General features: G+C 40.8%; 1 protein-coding gene across 13 annotated transcripts in view; it reads right to left on the bottom strand.

Annotated features, from left to right (window-relative positions):
• Positions 1-17,468, bottom strand: part of KALRN (kalirin RhoGEF kinase) — a 514,059-nt gene that overhangs the window by 178,793 nt on the left and 317,798 nt on the right. For all 13 annotated transcript variants that reach the window (XM_057430160.1, XM_057430159.1, XM_057430148.1 and 10 more), the window contains exons 13-14: positions 14,172-14,346; positions 2,488-2,683 (exon numbers count right to left, since the gene is read on the bottom strand). In XM_057430160.1, coding sequence (XP_057286143.1) covers positions 2,488-2,683; positions 14,172-14,346 — 371 coding nt within the window. The remainder of the gene's footprint in view (positions 1-2,487; positions 2,684-14,171; positions 14,347-17,468) is intronic.

The raw sequence follows: 17,468 nt of genomic DNA, 5'->3' as shown, positions 1-17,468 counted from the left end.
TCATAGGGATGTAACTCTGAGCTGTATGGAGCTTTGGAAATACTGGACTTGCACAGATGCCCCAGATAGTGGCACAGAGTCTGATATGGTGCATCGCAGGACCCGTGGATTTATTATACCAACATGACAATATTCACAGGGATTTCCAGCCTGGTAAGAATCACTGCTCCAAATCTGCATGGGACATGCAAAAATCATGGGTGAATTTTTCTACCTGCACAAAATTTCCAAGTGAAAAAGGTATCATGCATGGAAAAACCTGGACATAATTTTCTCTGACAGACTTAACTAGCTTAAAGATCTCCAAGCCAAATGCAAGAGTGATCAAATCAAACCAACTTCCTGTACGACATGATGAAAGGAATAAAGCTCAAAGGGAATTACAGAGAAGGGAAAAAACTTGGTCAATTAAGAGTGGCTGTTTAGGTAGAATGTCCCTGAAAAAACACATTTTTCCTTCTGTGACTACAGCTGAGTTCTGATTGCAGCAGTGGTGCCACTGTACAATAGAAGCAGCAATAGCAGCTGATTTCCCAGTATCTCTGCAAGCTTGCAGCTCCGGCAGCAAGAACAATCATTCCTTAACTTATGCACTGAACAACTATGATATAGGATTCAGGAAGAGGGAATAAAATTAAATGAATTTTTTATGAAGTATAGCTGTCCTTTATTGAAATAAGAAACAGTAGGCTCCCAAGAGCAATCTCTCTCCCTTATTTTGCCATTTTCCCAGCATTTAGCATTCCATGCATGGCAGACATGACCATTACCTTTGATTAACTGCAGCTACTCTACATCCCCATGAGGCTTCTGCTTCCTTTCCTTTGGGAACAATAGGTTTTTATTGGGTAGGCTTCATAGAAAGTGATCTTAGATAATCTTATAAAAACATTTTAAATGGAATTTCATTTAGTTGTTAATTTTTTGTCTGCAATCCAAAAGTTGTTGTTTTTAACTTCCTGACAAACACAGATTTCCCCCCGCTCCCCTCCCTGCCCTAAAAATCAGTCACTGAGACTCCTGGCTGTGCTCTGCTCTGGATCACATTCTTTATCTGCCATGAATTCCTACTGATATTAAGATTCTTTCAGGATGGAGGGTGGGGGAAGAAAAACCAGGAAGAATCTTATCTGACATATTAGGACAATTTTTCTATCCCAGAAAACAAGGGATCAGAAGCATAGGACCAGGCGTAGTGGGGGAGATTTCAGAGAACCTTGCACACATGGTTCACACAGTGCACCAGATTGTCTAGTTCACGGCATACTCTTGTAGCAGTCCTTAAGACTCTGTTGAGTTCAGCTTGCCAAATAGACTGAATACTGCCAGACTTTTTTTTTTAAAGGTGGGTGCCCTGGAGGTAAAATATTTGCCAAAAAATAAAACCATAAAATTCCTCTTTTATTTTGAAAGTAAAAATTGGGAGGGAAAGAACAGGAATTGCTCTCACTTTGCTCTCTTTCCAGACATTTAAGAAGGTTAAAACACAAGTAACAGTCACTTCTGGACTTTATGCAGTGATTAAACTGAATTATGATATTCCTTTTCCAAATGCAAAATGCAAGGATACAAAAATCCTGATTCACAGGATGTCTTAGAAATAGGATCCTACTGCTGAGAAGCAGAGTAAAAGTATCAGACTCCTTATCAACATGAATCGAGTCTGTCATTTAAGAGCACATGCCAAAGGTTTTTTTACATCCAAATTGCTACCTTCAATTTTCACAGAAAGTGCACACTATAGTTTATCATATTGCCTCTTTATATAAAATAATTCCAATTAGACCTGGCTGGAAACAAGAATTCCATTTCATGACTGGTTTCAAGGCTCTCATATTTGGATTCTTCCCCAAAGGGCTCTTGGATAACTAGCTTCTTTCTCCCCTCTCTTCCCCTTCGGCATGTCTGCACCCTGAAATGTGGCCAAGGGAAAAGGTATTCAAGTCTGTGAAGAATGAACCCAGGACATCTGGTCCATTTGCCTCTTGGCAGTATCTATTTGCATAAAAGTTAACAAGCTTAAGAGCCTAGAATGACTAGACTTTATCCAGACCAGAGGTCTAACTTGCCAGCTCATGTACCTGTAACTCATGATTTTCTGCAGTGCTTGTTTCTGAGCTGCGCAAGGACAAGGACCTACCAGTGTAACTTGTCTTGCCCTCCCCTCTCCATGCACTGTAGAAACGATCACAAACTCCATCTTGCTGTTGTGAAACTTTGTGAATGACACTTGAAAGTCAGTTTTATTTCCTCAGTGAGTTTCAGTGTCAAAGAAACAGCAACTTTTGGCATATAATCGTGGATCAAAGAATTCCAAAACTTGTGGAAAAATTCTGTGAGTTGGGAGTGGAGAGACAGGTATTACTGGTACTTATGTTAAAAGCCAATGTATTTGGTATATACTGGAACACTTGACATGAGTTTTGTGCTTTTCTTGGGTTTTGTGTTTTTTCTTATGTAAAATAGAGATCAAATTGTTCTGCTCACCTGAAGCCTGGACCTCCATGATGTACTGGTGTAAATCTTGCCCTTGTTGAATGACTTCAAAGGTCATGTTGTTCATGGCCAGCTTCCGCTCAGTGTGACGCTGCAAACGCTGCTCAGCCAGAGTGAGGTCTTCGGTATTGAAATCATTCATTTGTCTCAGCAGATCTTCATTCCAGGCATCTAACTCTGCTGTAACCTTTATAGGCAGAAGACAGACACTATATTTATTCAAGATTAATGAAAAAATCTTACTTTCAAACTGTGTCTGGATCACAAAAGTACTTCACATTTTGACTCTGATCCAGAAACATCCAAACCACAGTCTCACTATTCTCTCGATCCTGCTCATTTAATGGTCATGCTTAAGATATTGCTTGAAAAATAATCCATGAAAAGCTTTACAACAAAAATCTGACAGCTTCTTTTTCCCTTACATATTCCAAAAGGCACTAAAAGAGAAGACCCACTATATTTACATGGATGGTAGAGATAGTGTTTCTGAATAAATTCATATTTAAATGAAGTAATGCTTACAGAATTGTAAAACAATTTGTATCACCTGTGACCACATAAGCCCCAAATGACCCTGCTTCCAAAAACATTTTGCAACACACTGTACATTACATATTAAAGATGGAAATACTATTTATTCTAGCTTCATAGAACTGAAATGATAAGGTGCTTCCAGTAAACCCTAAGCCAAAGATAAGTTAATACATTTTCAAAATCATTATTGATATAATGCATTGTGAACAGTATCTACCCACTGTTCTCAGAGAATGCATCATGAGGCTAAATATTTCTTTTTGCATTTGTGAGTTAATCCCCACGCCTTGACTGCAGTTGTACAATGCGTGCTATGCCATACTTCTGGGACTTACTGTCTTTTATAAGGGTCTTTCTGTTATTTTCAGTGGACTTGAGAACAGGCCCTGTATAACCCTTTTCTCCTGTGGACCTGAAAGCTTTTACACTGGGCAATGAATATAAATAATTGACTTCTACAGCACAGAAACATCATAGTCAACGGCTAGGTGAATCACCAGCAGAATCACAAAAGGTACCTGGTTCTAACCAAAGACCGATATAACCTGCCAATAATCCCTGGAAACAGGCAAAATCTTCTGTTGCTTTCTCTACTTCCTTAATTAATTAACTAACGCATAGTCTGATGATTTCAGCAGCCTATTCATGCTACTTTCTGTACTTTACATTTTAGCCCACAAGTAGCCAACACGTATCAAAGTCTTTCTCTGGTTTTGCTTGTTTGATTAAAGCAAGACCTAGCCTCCACCCAAACAGCACAGTCTCACCTGAACCTAGATTCTGCTACCGCAGACAATAAAATGGGAATGCGCTAGTGACAATGGATGAGGGTGAGGGGGGATGAGTACTGTGGAGAACATATTTTTCTTAAGTATTTAAAAATTATTAAATAAATGCCTTAATTCTGATTTATAGGTCAATTCCTCATAGCTAGATTCAGGAGAGCTAAAATTAGGTACCTAAATTCCCACTTGTGCATGCTATAAATTAGTGAAAAGTTCTGTTTCTCACTAAAAGTGTTCTTCAGGGCCTGTGCGCAGTGAGATTCTTAACTTCTGAAGCAGCCAAGATTCAAAATTTTCAGTTCAGTTTTGCTTTCCAGAAAACATACATTATATCCAATGCAGGCACAGGAAAGCAACTCAAATGGACTGGCTCTAAGCCCTTCTGCCCTGGCTTGACATTAGAATAGATGGTAATGTGCAGTTTTTCATTAGAAGGGGAAAAACCACACCAGTTTCTAGTATCTTTATTGAGAGAAAAATAGAAAAGCAGATTTACTTGACCAAGAGCCTGGGACCTCAGCTGCAAGGTGAAAGCCAGAGCGTGGATATCCTGAGGGGCTTCTATTTTTCTTCAGCTTGTTCCATTGCCCATTCCACTCAATTACCTTTAAATAACAGCTATCTCTACAGCCTTTTTGGCCCCATTCCTGATTCCAGCAGCCTCTGATTCATTCACACATTATAGCTGGAGTCCCTGGACTGTGGAGACTTACTGACAGATTTAACAGTTATGGAGAAATGGTCAAAGTAGATGCTGGAGAAGGGTTTTACTAGACACATTTACATTTACAGACAGATCCTCAGCTAACAGGAATCAGAACTGAGGTAATCTTGACCTTGTATCAAACTACAAACAACGGAATGATTTTAGAGTAAGTGCAGGTTCCTGCAGGCATGACAATAATACTTAAAGTTCAATGCAAAGCACTTTCTGCTCTTGGGAAGGCATGTGATATAACTGAACCAGAAAATTTTAATTCTTATGAGTTATTAAGAATACTGCCTGTTTGATTTCATTGCAGTGATTGTAAGCCTGCTAAACATATTTGAAATTTTGCAAGGGTTCAGAAAGAACTTCTAAATTTCCTGTGAACATTTCCATGCATGTGCATTCAGGAAGATGTCTAAAAGCATTTGTAAGTGACACAAATAGAAAATATTAAAACAATCAAAGAATGTGCTCCATTAGTTTGCTCTGACAGCCATGATGCTACAATTGGAGGTTTCTGATCAAAACAAAAACTCTTCATCCTGTTTGCATCTATGGACATCAACACCAGGACAGGAAAACACAAGTCTTTTGGAGTGTTGAACTTTCAGGGGAGTCAACGGACATATGAAGGAATCAACAAATGTTCTCAGAGGTGTGCTGAGATCTAGCACTTCTACAAAATGTGTGCGTAAATCTCTCAGCTGTGGTGCTGTTTCTCTCAGTAAATTTTCCACTTGGCTTTGGAAAGGACACTGATCAGCATTGTTTTTATAGTTAAATCTACGTCTATTTCCATTTGAGCACAGAGAAATGGTTGTTCTTGACTGTGCTGCTTTTTGCTCCTTAGGCCTGGCTGTCCAAGACAAGTCTGTAAGCAGAGAGGCATCTACAAACACTAAAGAGAAGGACTGCCTCCCAGGCAACCAGTGCTCCTCATGCTTGTGTTAGCAACCAACTTCCACCAGGATCGCCACACAGGATGAGCTACACCTTAATATCTACCTGTCCTATTAGCCCACTGCAAGGACCTGACGGGTTTATGCTCCATTATCGACACTCACTAGTTGAAAGCAGTAGTTCCAGTTAAAGAGGAAAGGACAGTACAGGCAGATGGGACAGGAGCTGATAAACAACACAGGAAGCAAGGCCAGCCCATGGTGCTCCACATCACATTGCCAGGACTGAGAACAGGGGCTAAGACTGCACCCAAGTGGTTTTGGATGGTTGAACAGGTCCAGTGGAGCTTGTTAGTGCAGTGCCACCCCTGATGGGGCCACAAGCACAGCCATCAGCAGAAGGGAGAAGGAAGAAAGGAAGTTGCCTCTGAGTGAGGGCTGATGAAGATGTAACAATCATTTCATGTGCTGGGTTAGGGGAAGAGGTGTCAGGCACGGCGAGAGGTGGAACATCACCAAATCTCTCAGGCAAAGTGTGTGCAGGAAGGCTGGGTACATTGCTCTGAGTAACAGGCAAACAGATGGCTAGAAGAGACTCCAAAGCACACTAAGGCAAAAAAGCAATAGCAGAGCTGTGATAAACCCCCAGGTTTCCTGAATCCCAATCTGGTGCCCTATCCCAGCGACAATGCCGCTTTGCACATCTCATTAAGACATTTCCTTTACTGTCTGTACAGCCAATGCCTCAAAATCCCAGCATCTTCTGTACTTCAAACTGGACCATTTGGAAATGGTCCTAGAGTCTGAATTTGAGTCCCTAACTGGTTTGACTTGGGTATAGGGAAAATGATTTATTTTTCTTCAGGAAAAAGCTGTAATTAGGCAGATCTGTTAACTACAGAGGTATATGTTTCCAGTCTAAAAAAGAACTTTGGGTGGTTTCACAGATTGGTCAGGCATTGACATTTATGGTGAAGCTTGGACTACATCAGACAAAAGTGCCCTGTCTCCTAAGCTGTGGTGAGAGTCAGTTTCACTGGGCCCATGTCAGGAATTGCCTCATAAATGAGGATCACTTGGCCATGAACTTGGTTAATTCCCTTTTGACTCAGAAAAATGACTGATTAGAGTTTACCCAGTTCATCTGCTAGATTTTTGGTGGGAAGAACTGACAGCTTTTCTTATGTTTATTTGCTTTGTGATTCTAAAGAGATCTTAGCATCCCTCACATGCCCTGAGAGAAATGCTGCAGGAAAAGCCCTGAGCTTTGTTCTGTTCTGCTGTGGCATGAGAGAGAAATTGTACCAAAGCAGAAGCATCATGAGAGCAGCAACAGCAGCAGTGCACAGGTCTACATTAGCAAAAACAGCAGACTTATCCCCAGGTGCCCACACTGTTCCAAGGAAAGCTACACACATACCTCATTGTTAGCCACATGCCAAGTGACTCCTTAGAAAGAGCCATGCTCCTTCCTTGCAGGTCATATAAGGCTGGTGGCCCAGAAACAGGTCCCTATTACTAAAGGAAGGCCAAGTGACCCAAAGTGCTAATGAAAGAGAAAGATGAGAAAGCTACTGATTGACAGTGAGCCTAGAAAGCACATTTCCCCACTCTATCTGAAAGAGATGCTCCTACTACCATCGTAACAGAAGAGGACTAATGCTAGTAGTGAACCCAATCTAGTATTAAATGAGATACCTGAGATATCATCACCAGAGCAGTTAAGGCAATGTAAGGGTTAACTTCAGCAAGAACATGTAGGTATAAATACTGAGTTTGTGCTGAGCTCCATGCTACTATCACAAGGCTGTAATAGATATACAGACTATGTCAGCCAGGTCTGTTTTTCCATGCAGACACAGCAACCACAGTCTAGACCACATATTCTTTGGGCAGGAATCCTCCTAAAGCAGCAACTTAATATACCCAAATTCCCACTGCTGCAAAGCTGCTGCACGTGCTGCTTCCTGGATTTATCTTGTTGCAACATCAGCAGATAACATGACCAAAGGGAGAGAGACACGATCATCTTCAATCCTTGAGAAAGAGGGGATGTATACAGAAGAGGTACAAAGGTGAACAGTAATAGCAGTAAGAATAACAACTGTAGCAGTCCAGCCATCTCATGCTTACATTGCAGCCTGCTTGTGATTTTAGCCCAAATTGTGATTGAGCCGTAGCAGCTATCGTGCAGGCAACGGTACATCAAAATCCTAAGTACCCTTTTTTGATGCTGCTGAGATTTTCTACAAAATGGTGCTTCTGAGCCTTGAATGCTGCTTGCTTGGCCTTAATTCTGTGTTTGATACCTCAAGTCATCTTGTTTAATGCCAACCAGAAAATTTTGTTTGCCAATTGAAGGAGATGGAGAGGAAAAATGAGGAATCAAGCAAAAGAAAAGAAATGTTATACGGTGAATGAATCACACAGGAGATGATATTTTGAAGTATGGGCTGAGGAAGGGCATATGAGGAGGAGGGAAAGAAAGTTCTATCCTGGGAGAAGAAGCTATCAACACAAAGAGAGTGGGCTCATAGAGAGATCTGAAAAAAGAGTAAAGGCTTTTGGGAAGAACAAGCAAATGTAAGAAGCAGGTTGCAAGAGAAATGATGGTGCAAGTAGGAGGAGGAGCAAAGGCGAGAAGAGTGGGTAGAGAATGGGGATGAGGCAGGACAGGAAGAACAGTCAAATAGGCACGAGGGAGATCAGTACAGAGCTCAGAATCAAGAAAAGAGAACATCTGCCTCAGTTCAAGAGAAAAGAAAGTGGCAACCATATAGCTGAGATGAACAGAGAGTGAGAATGGGTAAGAGGTCAGCTATGTCCCAGGAAGGAAATTAAAAAAAAATAATTCTGGCTCCTGGATGCTGAGGGAAGAGTCTGTGAGTGCAGAAAGAAAGGGGTAATGGAGCAAGGGAGACTAGATCTTTAAGTCACACACTAGACACTGGGCATCGGGGATGCCAGGGGCAACAGCACCTGGTTCTGGTTTGGCATTCAGAGCAAGCTGGAAGAACAGAGGACTGGATGTGACAGTATAAGTGGATCTACGAGCAGACTAATACTGAAGGTATATGGTAGAGGAGGTGTAGGTAGGAAAGGGTGAATGAAACTGTCACTTCTACAGATCACATAAGCAGAAAGTTTGCTGTTCCTCCTTTTCAGGCCTCAGTTTGGGCTGATGCTGTGCAGTATGACAATACTGTCACCCATCTTTTGACAACAGGCAGAGATGCCACACTGCTTAGTGGGGAGCTGGGCCACTGAAGTGTGAAAATGCTGTCACAGTGATGATTCTGCTCCAGTGCTTTTGGCTCCTGAATCTCCAAAATATCAAGAGAAACAATGGAAAATCAGCTCCAAAAGACAGGCTGACCAGGACAGCTTAGTCCTTGCGTTTTCTTAAAATTATGTGTAGTTTGAAAACTAGGTATATAAGAAACAGAAAAGCTCACAAAGCATGAGACATGATAGTATTCCAGTTTATGAACAGAAGAAGCTGTGATTTTTCTTACCGTTCCCTTTCTTTAAAAATGTATCTCAAACTCTCTGTAACTCTTATTTCTAATGAAGAAGCTCATATCTGAGCGCCAGCTGTAAGTCAGTGAGAGGCTATAAAACATCTTGTACCATCACTCCGGCAGCTAATTCACTTGAAAGATTTTGCTAATGTTATAAACCTGGAATGGGAAGCTCAAGTGAGTTGTAAATAACAGTGAAGTAAACTACTTTGAAAGCTGGCTCCTGTTCCTTTCTAAACTTGTGCTCAGGGATGGATGAGAGCAGCCAGAAGAGCCAGCAAGTGAAACCAAGGCTGAAAAATTAAATTAGCACGTGAGATGGAGTCAACAAGACTGAATGGTGGAAAACAGATATCCAGCAGGTGAAGATTTTAGTGATCATGGAGCTTTATAAAAGATAACAAACAGCATACAAGATCAAATTTATATTTTACAGTAGGAACACCCCTATACCCTTCCTTGACTATATCTTGGCCTATGAACCACATTGCCCTAACACATCAGTGCACAGGCTCAATCCAGCATTGCACAGATCCATACTCATGGCAGAAAACAAAACAACACACAGAAGCGAAGGAGCTGGGCAGCTCTGGGAAAGGGAAGTTTCTTTGGAGGTAACCAACAACTGTTGCCAGACAGGTATTGGCCAAGATCATTCCTCTTCTCAGTCACAGGGTTTCAGAGAGTCCTACAGGTGAATCTGGTCATCTCTCTACAAAAGGTATAAAGAAAAAACATGCAGAAAGACTCAAGATGGCCCTAATTTTGTTAGGGGTTGCAAACAAAGTACATTTTACCTCTCGTTTCATACACATTTACTCATCATTTTTACCAACTATTCTAAATCATGGTTAATAAGCCTTTAAATGACTATTTCTGAAGCAAGGGACAACATCTACTTGACTGATTTTACTGAGGATGTAACTAGAATAAGGCTGTGCTTCATATGTTTAATGTGCTCAGTGTGGTGCCAGCACGGCCATTATTGTCTGCCAGCTATCGTCTCTTGAGTCTTATTCCCTATTTCCTTGTAGTGGATCAGCTACCACATTCACATTGCATGACATCTCGGGAGTTATCTGGTTGGCTGCACAAACTCAGCTGAAGTCTGTATCATATAGAAAGCCCAACCATATAATACTAATGATCCCATCTTGCCTTGAAATCCACAATGACTTGGTAAAAGAATAAAACATATCAGCCATCAAAGCTAGACATGTTTCCTAAATAAAAAATGGTTGTCATTTTACAGTGTTACAGCCTAACACAGAATAGCCTCCCATGGGGATAGCTAGGCGCTATCATGTTTCTGTTATGTCTGTTTCCAGGTGTTGTCATAGTTTGGATTTCGTAATTTACTCGAAAAACCCAAAGTGTAAATATCAGTCAATATAATGAGATTAAGGCAAGAAAGAACAGGCAGCACATGCTACATGCCTGTGGATTCGTATCTGAATTCGTATCTGCCAAACCTGCCTTTACTCAAGCACAACACAAAAGCTGCCTGTGCAATTTAGAAGTCCTTAGAAGACCTAAATGAATGCAGCTGGTCTGTCCTGTGAAAGAAATAGGCAGGTGGCTTCTCTTTATGTAAAATACTTTTCCTGAAGACAAAATGCAACAATAGTTGGCTGATTTCACTGAAGTACAACAAAAGGTCCAATGATGCCTAAATAGATGGAAGTGTTGCTCGTGCAGTAATCATTAATTCAGAAGTTCGTCTGGACTCCAGAGCTCTGTTGAGAAGATTATACAAAAGCTCAAAAACCAGGAGGGCTACCAAGCAGATGAGTACAGTGCAAATTTAGGAAGGAGTGCCAAAGGAAAGGGTTATGTGATCTATAGCATGGATTTCAACATCTGGGGAGAACAGTAAAAGCTGGAAAGTTTCCAAGAAACAAATGGCAGTTAGACACTTTCTAAATAAACTAGAGGCCAATCACCCCATTGCCATTTGTGAGTTTGAAAAATTCCTTATACTTTTTGTTTGCATTATTAATTAGAAATGGGAGAGAGAGAAGGTAGTAGGGAAAATTAACAGAACCAAATATGTTTAGTATCAAAACTGGGTGGAGAGGGACAACACAAGATGTAACTATTCCCTAGATCGAGCTCTAATGCACAGCCTTCCCTAAAGCTATTGGAAGCAGGTGGGCTCTCACAGCTGCATCCTCCTTGCTTTCACTAGAGAGATGCAAGTTTTTATTCTCACCAGAGTTCCCAGGGAATGGTTCTCATCATATGGGATCCCCTGGAGCACAAGAACCTGTGAACCAAGGGTGAGAATACAGACCTGAGGGGAAAAAACGCAAAACTCAATGCTTGACAAGACAGAAGCAGCAAAGAGGACAAAGGTGTTCAAATTTGGGAGGTGGAGGGCCCACTTTTTACAGATGGTTTGTGTGAGTGTGGGAAGGAGAGAGATTAACATGGCTACAGCAGGTAGAGTGGTTTCATTAGGGATGTGTTCAATATGGCACTGCACTTTGGACAGATGGAAGGGGGCTTATCTAGCATAGAAAAGGAGAAATTCATTTGACAATCACACCGAAACACATTATTTCACTATTCTTAATCTATGCAGGATCTAGGATATTATGGCAAATTAAAACCTAAAACATTTCCAGTCATAGCTGAAGCTACTTGCCTTTGGTAGAAAAAAAAAAAAAAAAAGCAACCCAAAATCAACTTAATTTTGTGTTTTACATCTCATTGTCTTTTTCCCTTAAAAGGTTGGAATAGTCAACCTTCAGAAACACCAAATGCTTCATAGTGATAAAAAAATCTTGCTTTTCAACACGGCATGAGGTAATTCTGCTAATTCTGATAATAGTTTCCTACTGACTTGGAATATTTATTATACAGCTGAAGCAACTGACTGCAATCTACTTTCTTAAGATCATTATTGTGTCAATTTGAGCTAATTCAGCTGTTGTTTGAAATGCATAGTATACATGTGTCATTTAATATTTATTTCAACCTGCTTTTCTTTTTATTAACCTTAAAACTGTTTTTTCTTGTTTAAGCACTAAACATACTTAGACAATTTAAGACAATGACCTGGATATATTTTTCATTGTGTTCAGTTATAAATTAAATATCATAATTACTTTAAATAAAAATGTTTTTCAACAAGAAGCTTTCTAAATAAAATCATCTGCCCACAGACTCCCTGTGAAACATGTTCTCAGATTTCCTTTTAATATTAATCTTGCAAAGGGAATTCAGAAGTTCTTATGATAAAAAATAGCAAATCTACAGTGACAACTAAGTAGTGATTTTCTTTAAAATCCCTTCTAGCTAATCTGATTTTAGAAAACTCTGAAGCACATTTCCAATTTTAAATATCTTAATGTATCACAGCCACTCCAAATGCATCCGTGAATACACAGGAGGATTCATGCAGAAACAAAACAGAGGGAACCACATAGTATTCCCATCTCTGGCACCACATATGGAGGGGACTGCGTAAGTCACATTATGTTGTGATGCCTTGGTTGCCACATCAGTAAAGCAATCCATGGTGGTAACAGCCTTTGAGATCTTTGATTGAAAGACGATGTAGAAAGAAAAAGAATTTGAAAACAGTATTGGTTGGTTTGTTTGTTTTGTTTTTTCCTTCAGATCTGTACTTAAATCGTCATAATTCTAGGTTCAGACCTAGGAACAGGATGCGATCTTGATGAATGACTCACATGGGTTCACCATATTCTGCCCACAGACATGCCTGGGTGCTCCAGAAGCAAAGACTGGGGGGTGGGTGTTGGGTGTTGTGGGTTTTTTTCTTCTTTTTTGAAAACACAGGTGCCATTTATAGGTATGTAAAAGTATATGCATCGAAATATCTTCTTTTTAAATACAGGAGATACCACAGCTACTGCAGGCTTCTGAATTTTGAAGGTAGCATTCTTAGGGCAAAGTATGTTATCTGACATGAAATACATACATACATTTATACCTACACTCACAAAAAATACTGTCTTCCAATATCAAGGAGGCTGTATATAACTGGAAAATGAAACTACTCTAATTTACATAAATATCAAGCACTGTAGGACAGACTACAGTACAATACCCAGCTATGCAGTCACAACAGGAAAGATCAGATACTCCTCACTGATTTCTATCTCTGTATCCAGTTATAGATCAAGACACCTAAAACCCTCTGTTTCCAGCCTTTTATTCCACTACAATTCATCATGCCATGTCTTAAAATAAACACAAAATATAACACAGCATTCTAATGCTCCCATTAATTACCACTACTCACCTTGAGATTACCTACAATACAAACAATACCTTCAGGAATGTATCATCATAAAACACTTTGTATTGATTTACAAACAATACCTTCAGGAATATATCATCATAAAACACTTGAGGGTGCTCCATGAACTGAAAAAGCACCAATGGGATGCAGTAGGAGGAACACACCCCAGAAGGCACATAAGAAGGGACACATGGCTTTCATGGATATTGTGCACAAGTTACACTCTGTTCTTTTTGCATCAAGTGCTATCAGAATTACAGCAAGTATTTAATGAGACTGGCTGGAGTCTCTTTAAAATTTCTTTGTCGAATAATACTTCAATTAATAATGTTTTGATGATTTTTCCATCCAGTGCTTTTGATTTCAAAACAGAAGTACAAAACAGAACTGACTGACTTTGCATGAGGACATAAAAATATACTTTAACTTTCCCTTGTTTATTTTTTCCTTTCCCTTCTAAATAAATCCACTCTGATGCTTAAAAAGCCCATATTTTAAATATACTTTACTTTCATGCATAACAAATTTTTTTTCACTCAGTAGTTTAAAACCAAGCATGTATTTGTTTTCATGCTTCTATGTTTGTTTCTGAAGAGACAAATCTCACTAATAAATGACACAGAACTTTCAAATCCCTGAGTGACTACTATCAATAAAGAGTTATAACAGGAGCATCTTATACAGCTTCTCTGCAAAATAGGCAGATTCTCAGTACAGCCAGCTAAGCAGACACAGGTCTATTTCAGTGCATTCTAGCAGTATTTTTAGCATATTTTTAGCTTCTAAAGCATATTTTTATCTTTAACATGGCAAATTTAAAACTGGTTGTAACTCTCTTCCTCACTGGACAGCTGAGCACAACCTAACAGCTCCAGATGTGTCCTAATGGAGTATGTTTACACATACTCCTTCTCCAAAGGTCTAACTTTCTCAGATCATGCATCCAGCTCTTACCTCAATGGTGTACTGTTCAAAAATCCGGAGCTGAAGGAAAATGTCTAGCTTAATCTTCCTCTCGTGGAAGAGCTCTTCCATCTGTACCTGGGCCTCGTCGAGCTGCTGAAGGACAGATTCAATGTGGCTGATGGAGCTATTATGTGGAGTCTTATTGTTGGAAACAGCAGAGTCCCTGTAGCAAGGCAGAGAGCATGGTTAAAGCTGAGCTTTAGGGCAGGCAAAAGAGCAAGAACTACACATTTGTGATTCTGCATGCTGCTGAGAAGCAAACCCAAGCACAAAGGGTTGAGGGAAGGTGTGTGCAACACTCTTCTACTCGCTGAAATCTTGCAGCTCCTGAGCTCTCCACAAAGTTTGAACAAGGAGATCATCCCTTCTTGTGCTGTGATTCTAAGACTTTACACACTTGGAAGGGGCAGAGGAGGAGAACGACACATCAATCTCAATGGCTCTTTTGAGGAGACTGGCTGGCAATCTCCTTTAATCCTACAGAGTGACCTGCTACAGCCTACACTCAACAAGCTCAGAGATGCTATTTAGCCATGTGAACCTTTACAAGTTAATTTTGTGCATTTGCTTTATTACTGACAGGCTAATGGAAGTCAGAATTACCATCATTTTAGACCAAGGGGTAGGGATGCATTGATTTCCTCTTGATTACTTAGTACAGCAATAGATGCAACATATAGCGCAAAAAATTCCACTGAAGAAAAACACCTTTCAATCACTGTAAGACAGTCTGACTTGTCTTTTCACTAGGGTAAGTGAAATGAGACATGACTGTGACAGGTCAAATACTGATCCATATACACCTTCCATATAGGGGCAGCAGAAAGCAGTTTCTGAAACTGTTATTTAATCTTGGCATTGGTACTTCAGCTAAAACAAGATTTAGATGCAATGGTTTTCCTGTCTGTCCTTCTCAAAGGTGTGTGATAGCAGCTGCATTATTTGACATACTTAAACCACACCAACTGAAAACCCTGTGAAATATACTTTGGAGAGAGCTGTGCACTGATAGGATAAGAGGATGAAGTGAGTAAACCGGCAGGTCTTAACATCATCATGTCAGCCTCCAGTTCTGTGTTGGAGAAAGTAGGGGGTTGAAATACAAATCCAAAAGTACATACTGGACTACTGGCACACCAACAAACTCCCATGTGTTCAGTGAATAACCTGACAATATTGAAAGACAAGTGAAATGTCAGGTAATGCTACCAGGTCACTGCACTGTCCCACAGGGACCAAATGTGGCTGGGAGCCATTCTTCTGGCCAGCTAACCTGGGCTGCTGCATGCAGGTGCTCACAGAGTCACCCCACTGTGGAAAAATGCTACGATGTTCCAAATTTTTATGTTTTTATTTCCCTTTCCTGGGTTGAATTTTCTCTCCATAAACATCTGGCAAAGCATTCTTATTTTCTACAGAACTTGACTGAAATGCTCGTGCTTTGCTCTTTGCAAATTATCGTCACGTATGGTCATATCAAAACAACGTACTGTCAACTTAAATGTTAATTGAACACTGTCAGTGAGCATAATTGAGAAAAAAGTATAACCTTCTGCAAATGCCTTAAACTGAAACTAGGCACTGACATACAGAGTCATTTTGGATAGTTTAAAACACACCTTTTTGCTTCTAAGGCAACAAAACACATCTATTATTCCATTTTCATTATGTGTCTTGAAGGAACAGAACAAGCATTTGCCTGAACAGCTGAAGCCTAAGAATAAAATTAAAAGTACAGAATACTATTAACCACATAGTAGTTTGCTCTTTGGACCCCTCTTTTTCCTCAAACGCTTTATGTTTGATACACTGAATTTCACATGGTCCAACATTATTCTGAAAGCAAGTACTAGCAACTTCCCTTGTTTATTACGGAATATTACATCAATATTACTCTCTCAGGTGGTGTTGTTTCTGCCCCACTCTGTCAGTATTGTGTTTTCACCTTCTTGGTGACCACAAGTTCTGTCTCTGCCTCCACACTGGATCTGTACAGAGGAAGGATGAATGTAGATAATAAGGTGAGATAATGAGACTGCAGTTTAATCTGAGGCCACATTAAATCAAGTTCTGTTTCCTTCAGTCAGCACCTGTCTTCTTAAAAGGACATTTGCTGGCGAATGAAGTTGCTAAGCCACTGTCCATCATATCTGAAAAATCTTGGCAGTCAGATGAAGTTCCCAATGCCTGGAAAAAGGGAAATATAACCCCCATTTTCAAGAAGGGGAAAATGGATGACACGGGGAATTACAGACCAGTCAGTCTCACCTCTGTGCCTGGCAAAATCTTGGAGCAGATTCTCCTGGAAGGCATGCTAAGGCACATGAAAAACAACAAGGTGCTTGGTGACAGCCAGCATGGCTTCACTAAGGGGAAATCCTGCCTGACCAATTTGGTGGCCTTCTATGATGGGGCTACAGAACTGATGGACAGGGGTAGAGCAGTTGATGTCATCTACCTGGACTTGTGCAAAGCGTTCGACACTGTCCCACATGACATCCTTGTCTCTAAATTGGAGAGACATCAATTTGATGGATGGACCACTCGGTAGATAAAGAACTGGCTGGATGGCCGCAAGCAAAGAGTTGTGGTCAATGGCTCAATGTCTGGCTGGAGACCAGTAACGAGTGGTGTCCCTCAGGGATCGGTGTTGGGACCGGTCTTGTTTAACATCTTTGTCACTGACATGGACAGTGGGATTGAGTGCACCCTCAGCAAGTTTGCTGATGATACCAAGCTGTGTGGTTTGGTTGATACCCTGGAGGGAAGGAATGCCATCCAGAGGGACTTTGACATGCTTGTGAGGTGGGCTGATGCCAACCTCCTGAAGTTTAACCATGACAAGTGCAAGGTCCTACACCTGGGTCGGAGCAATCCCAGGCACAGCTACAGGTTGGGCAGGGAAGAGATTCAGAGCAGCCCTGTGGAGAAGGACTTGGGGGTGTTGGTTGATGAGAAAATGAACATGAGCCAGCTTCAGTGTGCGCTTGCAGCCCAGAAAGCCAACCGTATCCTGGGCTGCATCAAAAGGAGTGTGACCAGCAGGTCAAAGGAGGTGATCTTGCCCCTCTACTCTGCTCTCGTGAGACCTCACATGGAGGACTGCGTGCAGTTCTGGTGTTCTCAACATAAAACGGACATGGAACTGTTGGAATAAGTCCAGAGGAGGGCCACAAGGATGATCAGGGGACTGGAGCACCTCCCGTATGAAGACAGGCTGAGAAAGTTGGGGCTGTTCAGCCTGGAGAAGAGAAGGGCTGCATGGAGACCTCATAGCAGCCTTCT

This window comes from Pezoporus wallicus, unplaced genomic scaffold, assembly GCF_028554395.1.
Source record: "Pezoporus wallicus isolate ANWC-B61680 ecotype Strahan unplaced genomic scaffold, APGP_CSIRO_Pwel_v1 contig_5261, whole genome shotgun sequence".
NCBI classification, from domain to species: domain Eukaryota; kingdom Metazoa; phylum Chordata; class Aves; order Psittaciformes; family Psittacidae; genus Pezoporus; species Pezoporus wallicus.
Note: the sequence above shows the minus strand (reverse complement) of the source record. Positions and strands in the feature narration are given on the sequence as shown.